This window comes from Herpailurus yagouaroundi, unplaced genomic scaffold (assembly GCF_014898765.1).
Source record: "Herpailurus yagouaroundi ecotype Mexico unplaced genomic scaffold, PumYag 166, whole genome shotgun sequence".
NCBI lineage: Eukaryota > Metazoa > Chordata > Mammalia > Carnivora > Felidae > Herpailurus > Herpailurus yagouaroundi.
The window spans coordinates 3,842,759-3,855,801 of NW_024412407.1; the positions used below are offsets into that span (position 1 = coordinate 3,842,759).

General features: G+C 47.5%; 2 protein-coding genes and 1 long non-coding RNA gene across 4 annotated transcripts in view; 2 read left to right on the plus strand and 1 right to left on the minus strand.

Annotated features, from left to right (window-relative positions):
• SMAGP (small cell adhesion glycoprotein) overlaps positions 1-3,890 on the plus strand; it is a 17,681-nt gene extending 13,791 nt beyond the window's left edge. Inside the window, exons 4-5 of the mRNA XM_040489022.1 lie at positions 2,331-2,411; positions 3,128-3,890. Of these exons, the coding sequence (XP_040344956.1) occupies positions 2,331-2,411; positions 3,128-3,306 (260 nt within the window). The 3' untranslated portion in view covers positions 3,307-3,890. The remainder of the gene's footprint in view (positions 1-2,330; positions 2,412-3,127) is intronic.
• Positions 3,891-5,277: 1,387 nt separating this feature from the next.
• DAZAP2 (DAZ associated protein 2) lies at positions 5,278-9,309 on the minus strand. Of its 2 annotated transcripts, none has more exons than XM_040488103.1 (4): positions 9,202-9,309; positions 8,047-8,165; positions 7,487-7,655; positions 5,278-6,732 (listed from the first exon to the last, which is right to left on the minus strand). In XM_040488103.1, the coding sequence occupies exons 1-4, from the start codon at positions 9,212-9,214 to the stop codon at positions 6,410-6,412; spliced, it is 624 nt and encodes a 207-aa protein (XP_040344037.1). In that variant the 5' UTR covers positions 9,215-9,309; the 3' UTR covers positions 5,278-6,409. The 2 variants fall into 2 exon arrangements, with proteins under 2 accessions (XP_040344037.1, XP_040344036.1); XM_040488102.1 differs by having other exon boundaries at positions 6,575-6,732; positions 7,410-7,655.
• On the plus strand, positions 8,165-10,975 carry LOC121038568 (uncharacterized). The gene is made up of 2 exons (XR_005794400.1): positions 8,165-8,658; positions 9,284-10,975. It is a non-coding gene; the product is annotated as an uncharacterized LOC121038568 (long non-coding RNA).
• The last annotated feature ends 2,068 nt before the right edge of the window (positions 10,976-13,043 follow it).

The following is a 13,043-nucleotide window of genomic DNA, read 5'->3' on the forward strand; positions in this document are numbered from 1 at the left end:
AAGAAAGAAAGAAAGAAAGAAAGAAAGAAAGAAAGAAAGAAAGAAAGTCAAAACTAAGAGCATCTGTACAGAATTCTAGAAGGTGGAGTGCAAAGGAGTGCAGCCAGCCCTGGGACGTTTGGGGGAGGAAAGTGTACGTGTTAAGAGGCAGCAGTCAGAGTCTGACCAGGAGGGTAAGTTCAGGGCGTCTATCAGAAATGACATCCCATTGCTTTTGCTGTATTCTGTTTGTTAGAAGTCACTGGGTCCAGCCCACGCACAGGGAGAGGGGCTTACACAAAGGTGTAAATACCAGGTGGCAAGGATCGTCTGGAGCCATCTCACCAGCTGCCCACCATACTCCCATTTTGGAAATCAAGAAACTGAAGCTCAGAGAGATTTAGTAACTTCCTTAAGGGTCACCTAGTAATTTGTCGGTGCAGGGTTCCAACTGAGAGCAGCTTTTAATCACTGAGCACATGAACAAAGTCACCTTAAATAATATATTGAGTAGTAAGCACTCTGTGACACGTCCAAGCTCTTTCAGGCTTCACCCTCACCCTGCAAAGTTGGTTAATGTCACCCCCCATCAGCAACACTAGAGCACTTGAGTGAATGGGAGGGATGTAACCATTTGCCCAAGGCCATGGAGTGGCTGAGCTATCCATTCCTAAAGAAAGAGTGGAGAATAGTGGAGAAGGGTTTGGCCTGGCGTGGGGAGGGTGGGTGCTGTAGGTGACTCACCTCTGCTTTGTTGCAAGATCAGGTTCATCAGGCCTCTTCTTGGCCTGTGTAAAAAAAAGACCCCTCACCACCATTGGCCCCTTTCAACACTGCTCCCAGGCTCCCAGGCCCACCACTGGTGACTTCATTTCACTTGCCCTGAATGGAAACCCGCAGGTGTCAGGCATTAGACAGGAGTCACGCTCTTGCCCTGTGGTCCAGCCGCACCGGCTCTTGTCTCAGAGCTTTGACCTGGGCTCTTTTCTCTGCCTAGAATGTGTCCCATCTCTTGTCCCTCTTCCCCTGTAAACACCTACCCCTGCTTCGGCTCCCACCTCAAATCTTACTTCCTGTGGAGGCTACGCCTGCTGGAAGACTAGATCAAGCCCAAGTCACATGCTTTCCCAAGTGCCCGGCGATTTCCTTTGTTTCATGTATCGCAGTCATTAACTGTGAACCGTGGCGTGGTGGAGGGTAGGCTCTGGGAAGGGACACCATTTTGCTCACCATTACATCTCCAGTGTGCCTGGCACAGTACCTGGCAAAGGGTAGGCAGTTAATGAGTGCTGCTATTATTTATTGAATGAATATTGAATAATGCCCCCTGTTTTCCCCAGGATACCTCTGTCCTGCAGTTAACTGAACCTGGTGCCTCTTCAAATCCCTACATGAAAATGCTAACTGGGGCGAGAACTAAACGGGCTCCGTCTCCCTGACTGCCCGCATAAATACTTAAAAGGGACTTCTGGAGACCTGTAGTTCTGAGTGTTCCCACCCTAGGTAATGACCTTAGTGGCGGGACTTTCAGGCTCTAAAGGACGGACAGAACAATAGCAGGAGGAGGTAGGAGATGTATTTTAGGGTAGGAGAGGCCTTGTTTCGGAACCTTTTAAATTACAGGGCCTACTCTGGAAGTGTAGGAAAGGGTTTTAATAAGAGAGGAGCATTCGTTTCATTATTTTAAAATAATGTTTACAAAGAGTTTGTAAGACCATGTATTAACACTCATTTATTTTTGAGACAGACAGAGCACAAGTGTGGGAGGGGCAGAGAGTGAGGGAGACACAGAATCCGAAGCAGGCTCCAGGCCCCGAGCTGTCAGCACAGAGCCCGATGCGGGGCTCAAACTCACGAACTGTGAGATCATGAGCTGAGCCAAAGTTGAACCCTTAACTAAGCCACCCACGTGCCCTACAATAGCTTACCTTTATTGAGTTACTTACTACCTGTCACAACAAGCCTATAAAGTAGATACTTTTATCTCCATTTTGCAGGTGAGGAAGCTGGCACATCCGGGGCGGGGGGGGTAGGTAATTTTCTGAAGGTAACAGCCAGTAAAGGACAGAGCTCAGATTCGAACCTCATCATTTAGGCTTTAGAGCCCATACTCTTAACCACTTAACCACTATATTAGGCAGAGAGAAACCCATCAACTTGTTCATGGTCTTTGGATGGTAGTTTATTTTCTCTTCTATTCTCCAGGTTTTTCTATACGGATTTACTACAGGAGTTGAATGATAACTTCTTTATTAGGGAAGAGGTGGGGTGGTAAAATTTGAAGGACGGATGTATGTTTTAGGACAGAAGAATTCACCCCATTTCCCTTTTCACTTTTCTAAATTTTCCAGAAGAGCCGATGACCACCCCAATCCTGCAGGCCACTGAAGCCCTGTCCCCCAAAGCCGAGGCCAGCACAGCACTCATAGCAGGTAACAAACGCCCTGAGCCAAATCCGAGAGACCTCTTGAATTCCACGGCTATCTCACTCCACAGATGGGGAACCCAGTGGCTGAACTAGGATTTTCCCTATGCAGGAAAGCACCACAGATTGGAGACCAAATCCAGTAATGGGCTCGTTTGGGCACATAGGTTATCTTACACACGCACACACGCAAGGCTGTAAAAGACTCTTAGAGGCTCTGTGCCAGAGACACTGCCGGTAAATGTGGGAAGCGGCCACAAACAGATGTAAGCGCGTACGGGCGCTACACTCCACTATGCGGCGAGAGATGAGGATGTGTGTGGTTTGTCAAGTGGGTGAGGAAGAGGATGGGAGGGATCAGAGAAATCCCTGCAGGAGGCTGTGGGTTTTAAAATGCCTTCCTCTTGGGATAAGGTATTTCCTGTTTCCCTCCTTCCTGTTTCTATCCTAATCATCAGGAACCGGTTGAGAGGGAGTTGTTTTGTCAGAAATCAAAAGCCTTGTGTCCTTAGCTTAAGTACCAAGGTACTCCGGGGGTCATGCACCATGGAAGTTGGACTTGGGGAATATGGATTTGCAAGTGGCCACCGGTTAATTAGAACCCTGGTTCTTAGAAATAGTGAGGGTGCTTATAAATAGTGAGGGAATCGCCGAATTCAGGGGGCCCCATGAATTGCTGAGACATCCTCAGTCCTGAAACATGTCTGCATTTTCCCTCTCAAGTTGTTATCACCGTGGTCTTCCTCACCCTGCTCTCGGTCGTGATCTTGATCTTCTTTTACCTGTACAAGAACAAAGGCAGCTACGTCACCTACGAACCTGCAGAAGGCGAGCCCAGCGCCATCCTCCAAATGGAGAGTGACTCAGCCAAGGGCAGGGAGAAGGAGGAATATTTCATCTAATGACTCCCGGGCCCCAAGGAGCTTATCCAGGCTCCGGTGTTAACACACTATTTAATTTATTAGGCGCAAGTTTTATCTGAAACCAGTGAGAAGCACTGATCGATATAGGCAAACCTGAGCTCTTTCTAGGACACAGGCCCAAATGAATGCCAGCGTCACTGACACCAGGGACACAGAGGAAACTGCTCATGCTGTCGTTAGCCAGGCCTTTCTAATATGGCGGGTTTCTGTGGCTGCCCAAGAAGGTGGTGCTGTACCAGACAACATGAGTATGTGCCCAATCATCTTCAGTGTTTTCAAGGTTGAAGGGAAGGACAGTTATGAGTCGCTGGCTGCTCCCCTATCCCTTACCTGGTCAACTAGTTGACAGCCTGAGCAGAGATAGTGTCTAGTCATACTAGTTCTTGCCAGGTGCTGGATACCAGAGTAAAAGGCCAGACCAGGAGGGACAGACTATGGAGACCTCACCTCCTGATGAATGTGCTCCATCTCCTGAGCCTTCTTCCTTTCCATATTCCCCAACAACCTTACACTGATGCTGTTTTTTTCACAATTAAAAATGTTTATTGATAATAGAAATCCGATTCTCGTGTGCAAGAAATAACTACCTTTATATTTTGACTTATCCAGACTTAAATTTTTTTAATGTTTATTTATTTTTGAGAGAGAGAGAGAGAGAGAGAGAGAGAGTGGCGGCGGGCAGAGAGAAAGGGAGACGGGGGATCCGAAGATACAGGGCTTACTTAATTAAACCCATGAACTGCGAGATTATGACCTGAGCTGAAGTCTGACGCTTAACCCAGCCACCCAGGTACCCCAGGCTTTTTTTTTTTTTTTTTTTTTTTTTTTTTTTGCTTATTTAACTCTTTTGCATATGTTCTCTCCCAAGCAGTAAGAACCCCAGGGAAGTTTCAGAAGTTCCAGAACCATCTCACGAGATTGAAACAAAAATGGTGGTGGGAAGCTTGTCCCAGAGGCGTGTCATTAGAAACATCCCTGGGGTGATGAGTTGGTTTACCTTCCATCCTGGCAAGGGCCAGAATTTCTCAGACCCATTCTATGTATACAGAGAGGGCACCAGGAACTACCTCCCTACCACTTTACCCACCAATGTCCTTTGAATCAAGCCCAGAGAAGCTTCTTGGATCTTAGTCCCAAAAATTAGAGGTGTTTAAAAGATACAGTGTTTCAGTAGGAATCCTGGCTCCCCAGGTACTGTTTAGTTGGAATTAAGCTAAATCTCCTTTGAAGTCTATAAATTGTATTGCTTCCATCATCCAAACTCTGTTCCTCCCACGTTAAGACCCAGGAGTTGAGGAATCAGTCTTGATAATCTGTTTCAGTATTTCTCCACACAGAACTTTGGTGAAATTGAAAGGTCACCCCGAACTTAACAAAAACTGTTACACTAAAACATTTTTCTCAGGGGCGCCTGGGTGGCTCAGGCATTAAGCATCTGCCTTTGGCTCAGGTCATGATCTCATAGTTCATGAGTTCGAGTTCTACATCAGGTGAGCTCAAGCCCGTTTTGAAAGCGAGCAAGAAGGGGAGGAACAGAGAGAGAGGGAGTGAGGAGAGAGAATCCCAAGCGGGCTTCTCGCTGTCAGCGAGGCTCCTGACTTGGGGCTCAGTCTCCAAAACCATGAGATCATGACCTGAGCCAAAACCAAGAGTGGGATGCTTAACTGACTAAGCCACCCAGGCGCCCCCTTATGTTCTGAATACCTCTGGCATAACAGGCTTCTAAAAATCTGAAAGAGCTTAGGAAATAAAGAAAAGGAAAACATCTAGAACGGGACTCATGAAAATGGTCAAATCTTGGCCTTACACTCCTGCATTTATTTCAAAGGCTTCGTTAAAAAACAAAACAAAACCCAACAGAATGACAACAGTACCTATTTGAATTTTAGGTGGGATATAAGATATATAGAGAAGAAACCTAAAAACAAGCTGAGTAAAGAATCCTTGAAGTGAGGTGTAATGCAACTTCATCACTTTATTCAAATCTTCAAAATAGTCTTTATTCTACATTTTTAGTATAAAAAATCCACAAGTTAAGTGCACCACAGTGTAGAGAGAGACATACAACGCTGAACTTCCATAACAGTCAATGGTACAGTCAAACATCACATGTACAGAACACAAAATTTAGATGAACTGAAATTATAAGATAAAATAAAATCCAATTTCAGAAAACAAAAATCAAAATATTAAGGATCCCTGAAATATTCTTAACCCTAATGAGATTTCACTGGACTCAAGTCATTTTGTAGTGAGGGATTCCTAATATGACCCCATTAACCCAGCTTAGGAGTTCTAGGGAGCCGTGCGTGACTGCCTACATCAGATACTCTGACGATAAATGGTGACCAATTTTTGGATGGGAAATCGTCCCCTAATTTGGCTCTAACGTCATCAGGCTTTTGAAATGCATCCCCCTCCCTGCCCCAACATTTTAAACAAACTTGTTTACAGTACAGTTTGCATTGATACCCTTTGTTCAAATACAGCTCTCAGGTTTTCTGGCACCGAAGCAAATTTGGGTTTAGTTCACGGATGAAGAGACAGCCTATGAGGAAGGTCCGAGAGGCACCCTCCACTTTTGCCTGAGGAGACGCAAAAAACAGAAGTGATGGGGTCCGTGCTTGGGGCACAGAAGGGGTTTCAGAGGATCCTTGTGAAAGACTAGTTAAAAGATGGCAAGTGGGGAGAAGTGCAAGGAGAGAAGGAAGTTAGTCTGACTGGCTTTCTGTCCTGCACCATTGATTCAATGGAGATTGGCGGGAAGGAACTGGAAAACTAGGGTTGAGGGTGGGACGTGGGGCAAAGGATGGAAAGGGAAAGGCAGACAACTAATGCGTTTCATTTATAACAAGTAATAGAAATCAAAGACTTAAAGGAGATTAAAGACCAATCAGAATAATTTGGCAACTTTAATTCTTAGGAAGATCAAAGTTCCCTCCAAACCTAATTTGATGTTTTATTACTAAGAGCAAAGACCAGAATGGTACAGTATTACTCCAGAGGAATTCAAGGAAGATCCTTAGGGCTGCTTCACCCACATTCATTTTATGAATGGATGCCTCCCCTACCTCAAAATGCTTTAAGGAGGTACTGCTACCATTACATGGTTCCTTATTAAGTTTGAAAAGTGCCTGAAAGTTTGGGCACCAGAAAGACACCCCAACAACATGTGTCTAAACTGCAACTTCAGGTTAATATGACTAAAGCAGTTACATTGTGAGAAGTGCTGAAGGTATGTGATGTCTTTCTCGGCACAGAGGTGGCCTTGGTTCTTCACCAGATGGTGTAGCCACCATCTGAGCCACCCATGAAGAAGTTTCCCTTCCGCTGAGTTACGAGGACATTGGCTCCCTGCATGACTGCAAGCTGAGCAGCATTGGGAGGGCATCCAGGGGGTGGAGGCTGAAAGGAAAACACAAAGGTTGACTGGGCATAGGGCAGCTGAGACGAGGGAAGTGGGCACAGGTGAAAACGGGATCCGTTAAGACGACGGCAGTATGCTGACCAATCACATCTTAGAGCTAGTTCTGCCACCAATTTGGACTGTAAAGCAGGTCTGGATTTTCTGTGAACCCAAAGATGCAAACAGGAAAGAGCCTACCACTCATCCAAAGGCATTCCCACTTCATTTCTAGTATATGGTTTTGAGTGGCTGGCCCTAGCAAGAGCCATTTGGGCTCTAATTCTTATGCAAGGGGGAGAGAAGCAGGAAACATAACTAAAATCTCTAGTATCTTTCCAAATGCTACTTAATAGGGATTATGGCAAATTCGAAGTAAATGCTTATGGAATGAATAAGGAGTATTCCTAGCCCGGTACCAGAACGGAGCAGAAAGAGCAGCAGACAGCACTCCTAAGACAGGAAAACAAAGGAATCTGGTTAACTGAGACCCCAGGGAATGTGCCCGATGCTACTGACTTGCCACAGTTCTCCTACCCCCTCACACCTGACTCCTGGATATCAGTGCTCACAGCAATACCACAGCTACTGCCCAGGTGTGGCGAAAGGATGAATACGTAATCTTTTCAGAAAGTTAAAAGACACAAGAGCCGAGTTTTTCTGATAAGGTCATACTCACAGGAATGTTGCCAGCAGCAGCCCCAGCTCCAAATCTGGCACCTGCATCGTACCCTCCTTCCACCAGCACTGCTGAACCAGGTGGATAGATGGGACCAACTGGATAATAAGCCATAGGGATTGTGGAACCTAAAGGTCCAACAGCCACAGATTGGGCCATGGGAAGATACAGGGAGGCTCCAGGAAACGCAGCCGACATGGTGGGGACTGTGGCAGCCCCTGGGTGCACAAAGCTCGGACGATAGAGCTACAAGAGGCAGAAGAGAAGGCCACATGTTACTTCATGACATTCCAATTTTAGAGCTCTTAATTCTCCTTAGGTAGATTACACTCTAAGTTACACAGGCTGCCTTTCCATTGCCACTCCATATTCTCCTGGATCGCTTCCTGCTATAGCTAATGTTAGACTCAAGGAACACACACTCATCTTCTTAACCTCAGCCTGTGCCAAAAGATATAATCAGATAATGCATTCTCAACCCCAAAAGAAACTGCTGAAGTGTACAGGGTTTCAGTTATTCATGGCAGCACTCTCTCCTGTGTGTGGAGAGTAAATAAATATGTGAAGTCAGGCTTAGCTCAGGGCTGAAAATGTGATCCGAAGAGTATTCAGTTCAAGTCGAATAAACTGGGAGCACCTCTGAGTAGGCAGGCGGGGCATCAGTATAGGGTGGAGCCTGAGGAAGATGCAAGGTCTGAGGGTACACTGGATTCCCAGGAGGCTGCACAGGGTAGGTTGGCTGTGTCGGATATTGACCTGGAAGACAAGGGGTGGGGGAAAATGCATATTGCCTATCACACAGAACCACCAAAATGGGGCAGAGCATACTGGGTAACTAACCTAGCGGCAACAAGCAGGAGATGTGGGAACAGACTGCTCTGGAGGGCCTGATTTCTGGAACCAGGAAAATAAGCATTCTCTTTGCACCCTCTTCCCGGCCTATACCCGAAGATGCTGGATTCTCAATCGACAGGAAGGCGCTCTTCCCGTTAGCATACTGGTGTAAGGGAAAGTCTAGCTGGGCCCAAGTTTCTTTCACAATGCAGGGCAGGTCTGGGCACCCGTGCCTGCCAGTGTACCAACGGTCTATCCTGCCTCTGCTCTAGGTGGTCTTCATAGGCCTGGTTGTAACTGGCCAAGACCTCGTTGAGTCACAGTGGCTACGATTATTTACCCCATCGATTTCCTACTCAAGGTCGACTTCCAAATAAAGTGAGTGGTGGAAGTGAACCTTCAGACCCGAGAGAAGGTAAATGTCCTGAGGAACAACAAAGGATCGTATTCTGATAAACACTAGTGCAATCACAGAAGCCGGGAGAAGTCCAGGCCTCCATCGGAGGGAAAGGCGAGAGAGACCTTTCTGGCCCCCTGGCCCGCCCACCAGCGCCGGCACCTCACTAGTTAAGCCCGGGCGCCAGCCTCTGGTTCCGGAGCGCGGCGCCCCGCCTCCGCTGGCTCTCCATTGGCCTGCCCAAATCCCTGCTCTAGCTCCCCATTTGCTCCTGCACATGCCTATCATGACAAGCCTTTCCCCCCCACCCCCCACCCCTCCACCCGAGCCCGCAGCTCCAAACTGCGCCACAGAGTTTAAGGGGGAAAGGGCCGGGAAGGAGCGAGCAGCCGTAGTTCGGGGATGACGAAGGCTTCTGGCGCAGCCCCCGGAACTGCAGCCGGCCCAGGAGCGAGGCTCAGCTCGCCCCAAGCTTGGCGTTTGGCGACCCTGGGGTCCGGGCCCGCTCGCTCCAGGCTAGCGCTGTTCCCCGCGACGGCCCCAGCCGCCCCCTGTCCTTGCCTTTGCTGTTCATGGTGGCTGCTGGTCCGGTTCGGCTCGGCGTCGCGGACGGTTATTTTTTTCGTCCTCTTCCTGTTCGTAGTCACTTCCGTGTCACGTGACGACTCGTCCGCCTAGCGTCACCCGACGCTTGAGTGCCGCTGCTACCGGAAACTCCGCCCCTTTGCCCGGCCTCCAGTAGCTAGAGGGAGGGCTCGCGTGGTCCCGCCCGTCGCGCGCGTTGGCTCCGCCCCTTGTGTCTTGTCTTCCAACCCCCACCCGCGTCCCAAGACGCGAAGAAAACCAAATACAGGTATTGTCTCAAAACAGGATTTTTTTTTTTTCTCTTTTGGGCGCTCGGAGGCAGGACCATGAAACTGTTCCCCGGAACTTTTTTCCACCTACGCGCAGCAACTCAAGGTCACCTCACCTTAACAGCCTTTCCATAAAGGGCATAGATTGCTACTTACTTCTCTACCGCCCTGAAATGTGCTCCCCAAACCTTGGCCTATCGCGCAGTTTCCCTCTTAGGAACCCCAGCTTAAGCTTCATCTGGGTCAAGATGTATTTTGCCAGTCCAGCTGTCATCTAGCCTTTTCTGTGGTAGACTCTCAGTCCAGTCTTCGCTGCCTTGTCTGTTCCACCGACAGGCTGTCAGTATTTACTTCTGTGTCCTTTCTTTGTTACTAAAAGGCAGGGCATACAGGCTCTGCCGTGCGTCCCCCACGGCAGCTAGCACTAAAACTGGCACGCCCGCGGTCCCCAAGGAGTGCTTGTGGCCCTGCCCTTAACTTCGGCACTTATTACAGGTGACCTGTATGGTGCTTTGTCTATATTTTCTCTATATCGGTGTTTCGCCTCTAACCTTATTTTCCTGGTGAGCAAAGATGCCATCCTTCAGGACAGCAATTAAGGTTTTCCTTCCATCTTTCATTTTAAAATATGCCAACAATGTGCAAGTACAGAGATGGAACTGAGCAAGACATTTTTAATGTTCAGATTAAGACTAGTATCGAAAAGCCTATATTTACCTTTTCCTGTATGTCTGCCTCTAATCTTGAAGGCAGGGTGGTGTTAGACATTCACTCCTTCAGCCTCTTTGTGAAACGCTTAACAAATGCCAGGCACTGTTCTAAAACAAAACAAGGCCCTTGCACTCTTGAAGCTCACCTTCCTATGCAGGGGCTTGCAACATTTTTGGCCACAAATCCACAATAACATGCTTTAAATCATGACTCCGCACACACACATGTTTACAACAAAGTTTTTTGACCTCGTACTTATTCTTGTATGTACAACTGCACTGTAGTATTTTATATTCTATTTATTTTTTTCAAATCTGGTCGCAGTTTCCCATCCCGTTAACAAGTCAGGACCCACAGTTTGAAAAACACCTTTTTTAGTAGACTTTTATCTCCAGAGCCTTGCACCTTTTTTTAGGCTGAAGTTTGCGATCAGTAGTTGGGAAGTCGAGGAGTGAATAAATCCTTGAAGGTCAGATCACACCTTCCCTGTGCCCTAACTTTTCCAAATCAGATCCTAACTTGATTCCACCCCAGAGCCTGAAACTGGAGAAGTCACTAATCTATCCCAACCCCTACTCACGCTCAAGGTGTCAGAAAATACAGAACTGAGCCTAGGAAAGGGAACTTCCCTTATTTCTCTCTGTGGGCTCTCAGAGACCCTAAAAGTGTGTTGACTGTAGCAGTCTGCATCAATGAGAGTATAAGAGGTGGTCCCTAAATCAAGACACTAGTTCTGTTCTCACTCTGTCACCCGCTGACTTTAGTCCTCTTCTACTCAGCTCCCACTTATTCTCCACGACTTACTTATTTTTAATTTTTTTAAAGTTTATTTATTTTGAGAAAGAGATAGCATGAGTGGGGGGAGGGGCAGAAAAAGAGGAAGAGAGACAGAATCCCAAGCAGGCTCCACGCTGCCAGCCCGGAGCCTGACGCGGGCCTCGAACTCTTGAAACCAGAGATCGTGACCTGAGCCGAGACCGAGAGATGGACACTTAACCAACTGAGCCATCCAGGCGCCCTTCCCTACTATCTCTTAATCAGATCCTGCACCGGTGACCTTACAGGTGTAATCCATTGAAGGCCTTTAGCAGACTGAAGAAAGCTGCAGGTCAGGAAACAGTATCTCAGGTTAAGTAGTTGAACTAAGTTACACAGCTGCAAAGCCAGTAGTCCTACTCAGGTTTGTGTGACCGTCCAACGTCGTTTTTAATTTATTTACACTGTTTAACCTGTTTACATTGTTTTAAATTCCATCGCCTCCCAAGAGTCTCCGTTTTATCATCTGCCAAAAAGGTCACACAAGCCTTGTGTCACCTCCAGCTCTAGACTGTTTTAGGGAAGGACGTGAACAAAGGGAAGCCTGAGAAGACAGAGGGGAAGTGGGCAGAACTGATAATCAGGTTGTACATTTTGCTCAGGCCCTACCAGTGTTAAAAACTCAAACACTGGGGCGCCTGGGTGGCCCAGTCAGGTAGGCGTCCGACTCTTGATCTCAGCTCAGGCTCAGTCTCAGGGTCATGAGTTCAAGCCCCATGTTGGGCTCTGTGCTGGGCATGAAGCCTACTTTAAAAAACAAAAACAGGGGCGCCTGGGTGGCGCAGTCGGTTAAGCGTCCGACTTCAGCCAGGTCACGATCTCGCGGTCCGGGAGTTCGAGCCCCGCGTCGGGCTCTGGGCTGATGGCTCAGAGCCTGGAGCCTGTTTCCGATTCTGTGTCTCCCTCTCTCTCTGGCCCTCCCCCGTTCATGCTCTGTCTCTCTCTGTCCCAAAAATAAATAAACGTTGAAAAAAAATTAAATAAATAAATAAATAAATAACAAAAACAAACAAACAAACAAAACCACAGGGGAGCCTGGCTGGCTCAGTCAGTTGAGCATCCGACTTTGGCTCAGGTCATGATTTCATGGATCATGGGTTCAAGACCTGCATTGGACTCTGTGCTGATAGCTAAGAGCCTAGAGCCTGCTTCGGGTTCTATGTCTCCCTCTCTCTGTGATCCTCCCCCACTTGTACTCTGTCTCTCTCTGTCTCTCAAAAATGAATAAACATTAAAACACACACACACAGATACTTCTACTGGATGGTAAACAGCCATTGTCCTAAGTTGTCTCCCCAAGCACACCTGTCTGCTCTGACCCCCACTGGAATCCATCTCCTGCCCAGGATCTCTCCATGGTCCAGTGATGAAAAGGTAAACTATGACACCCAGGAAGCCTCCAGGCCCTACCTCCAGCGAAGGCAAGCTGCCCTCAAATTGGTCAGTGCTGCCTCTACAAGATGTTAGGTATTTTGCTTACCACTCTGGGACCTGGGCATAGAGCAAGCTAGGGCAGAGCCAAATGAGGTTCCCCAGAGAAATGGAAGGGTACAAGCACAGCTTCTCTGGCAGGTGGGCTTAAAGAGAAAGTGGCTACTTTCTTGTACAAGAGTCAAGAGGCTTTCTGTCTTCTTCATTCTCCAGGGTCCCCCAACCAAGGTGAAATGTTCATTTTGTCATTTATCAAACATCCTTTCTTGAATTAATTTAACAACTATTTATGGAGCACCTATTATGCACCAGGCCCTGTGATAGGCACTAGGGACACAATAGTGAAGAAGCAGGCTTCGTCCCTACCTTCCCAGAACTTAGTCTAACTAATGGGAGTGACAGAGAAGTAAACAGATAATCATAATGCAGTGTGACTAGCGCTGACATAAGGACAGTATGGGGTGTTAGGAGAGCACATAGACTAGGTACCTAATCTCCTCTACTGGGGTCAAGTAGGGCTTCCTGCTGGCAGTGATGTTTGAGATGAAATCTGAAGGGTGAATGGAAGTTAAGCAAGTGAAGGGAATTCCT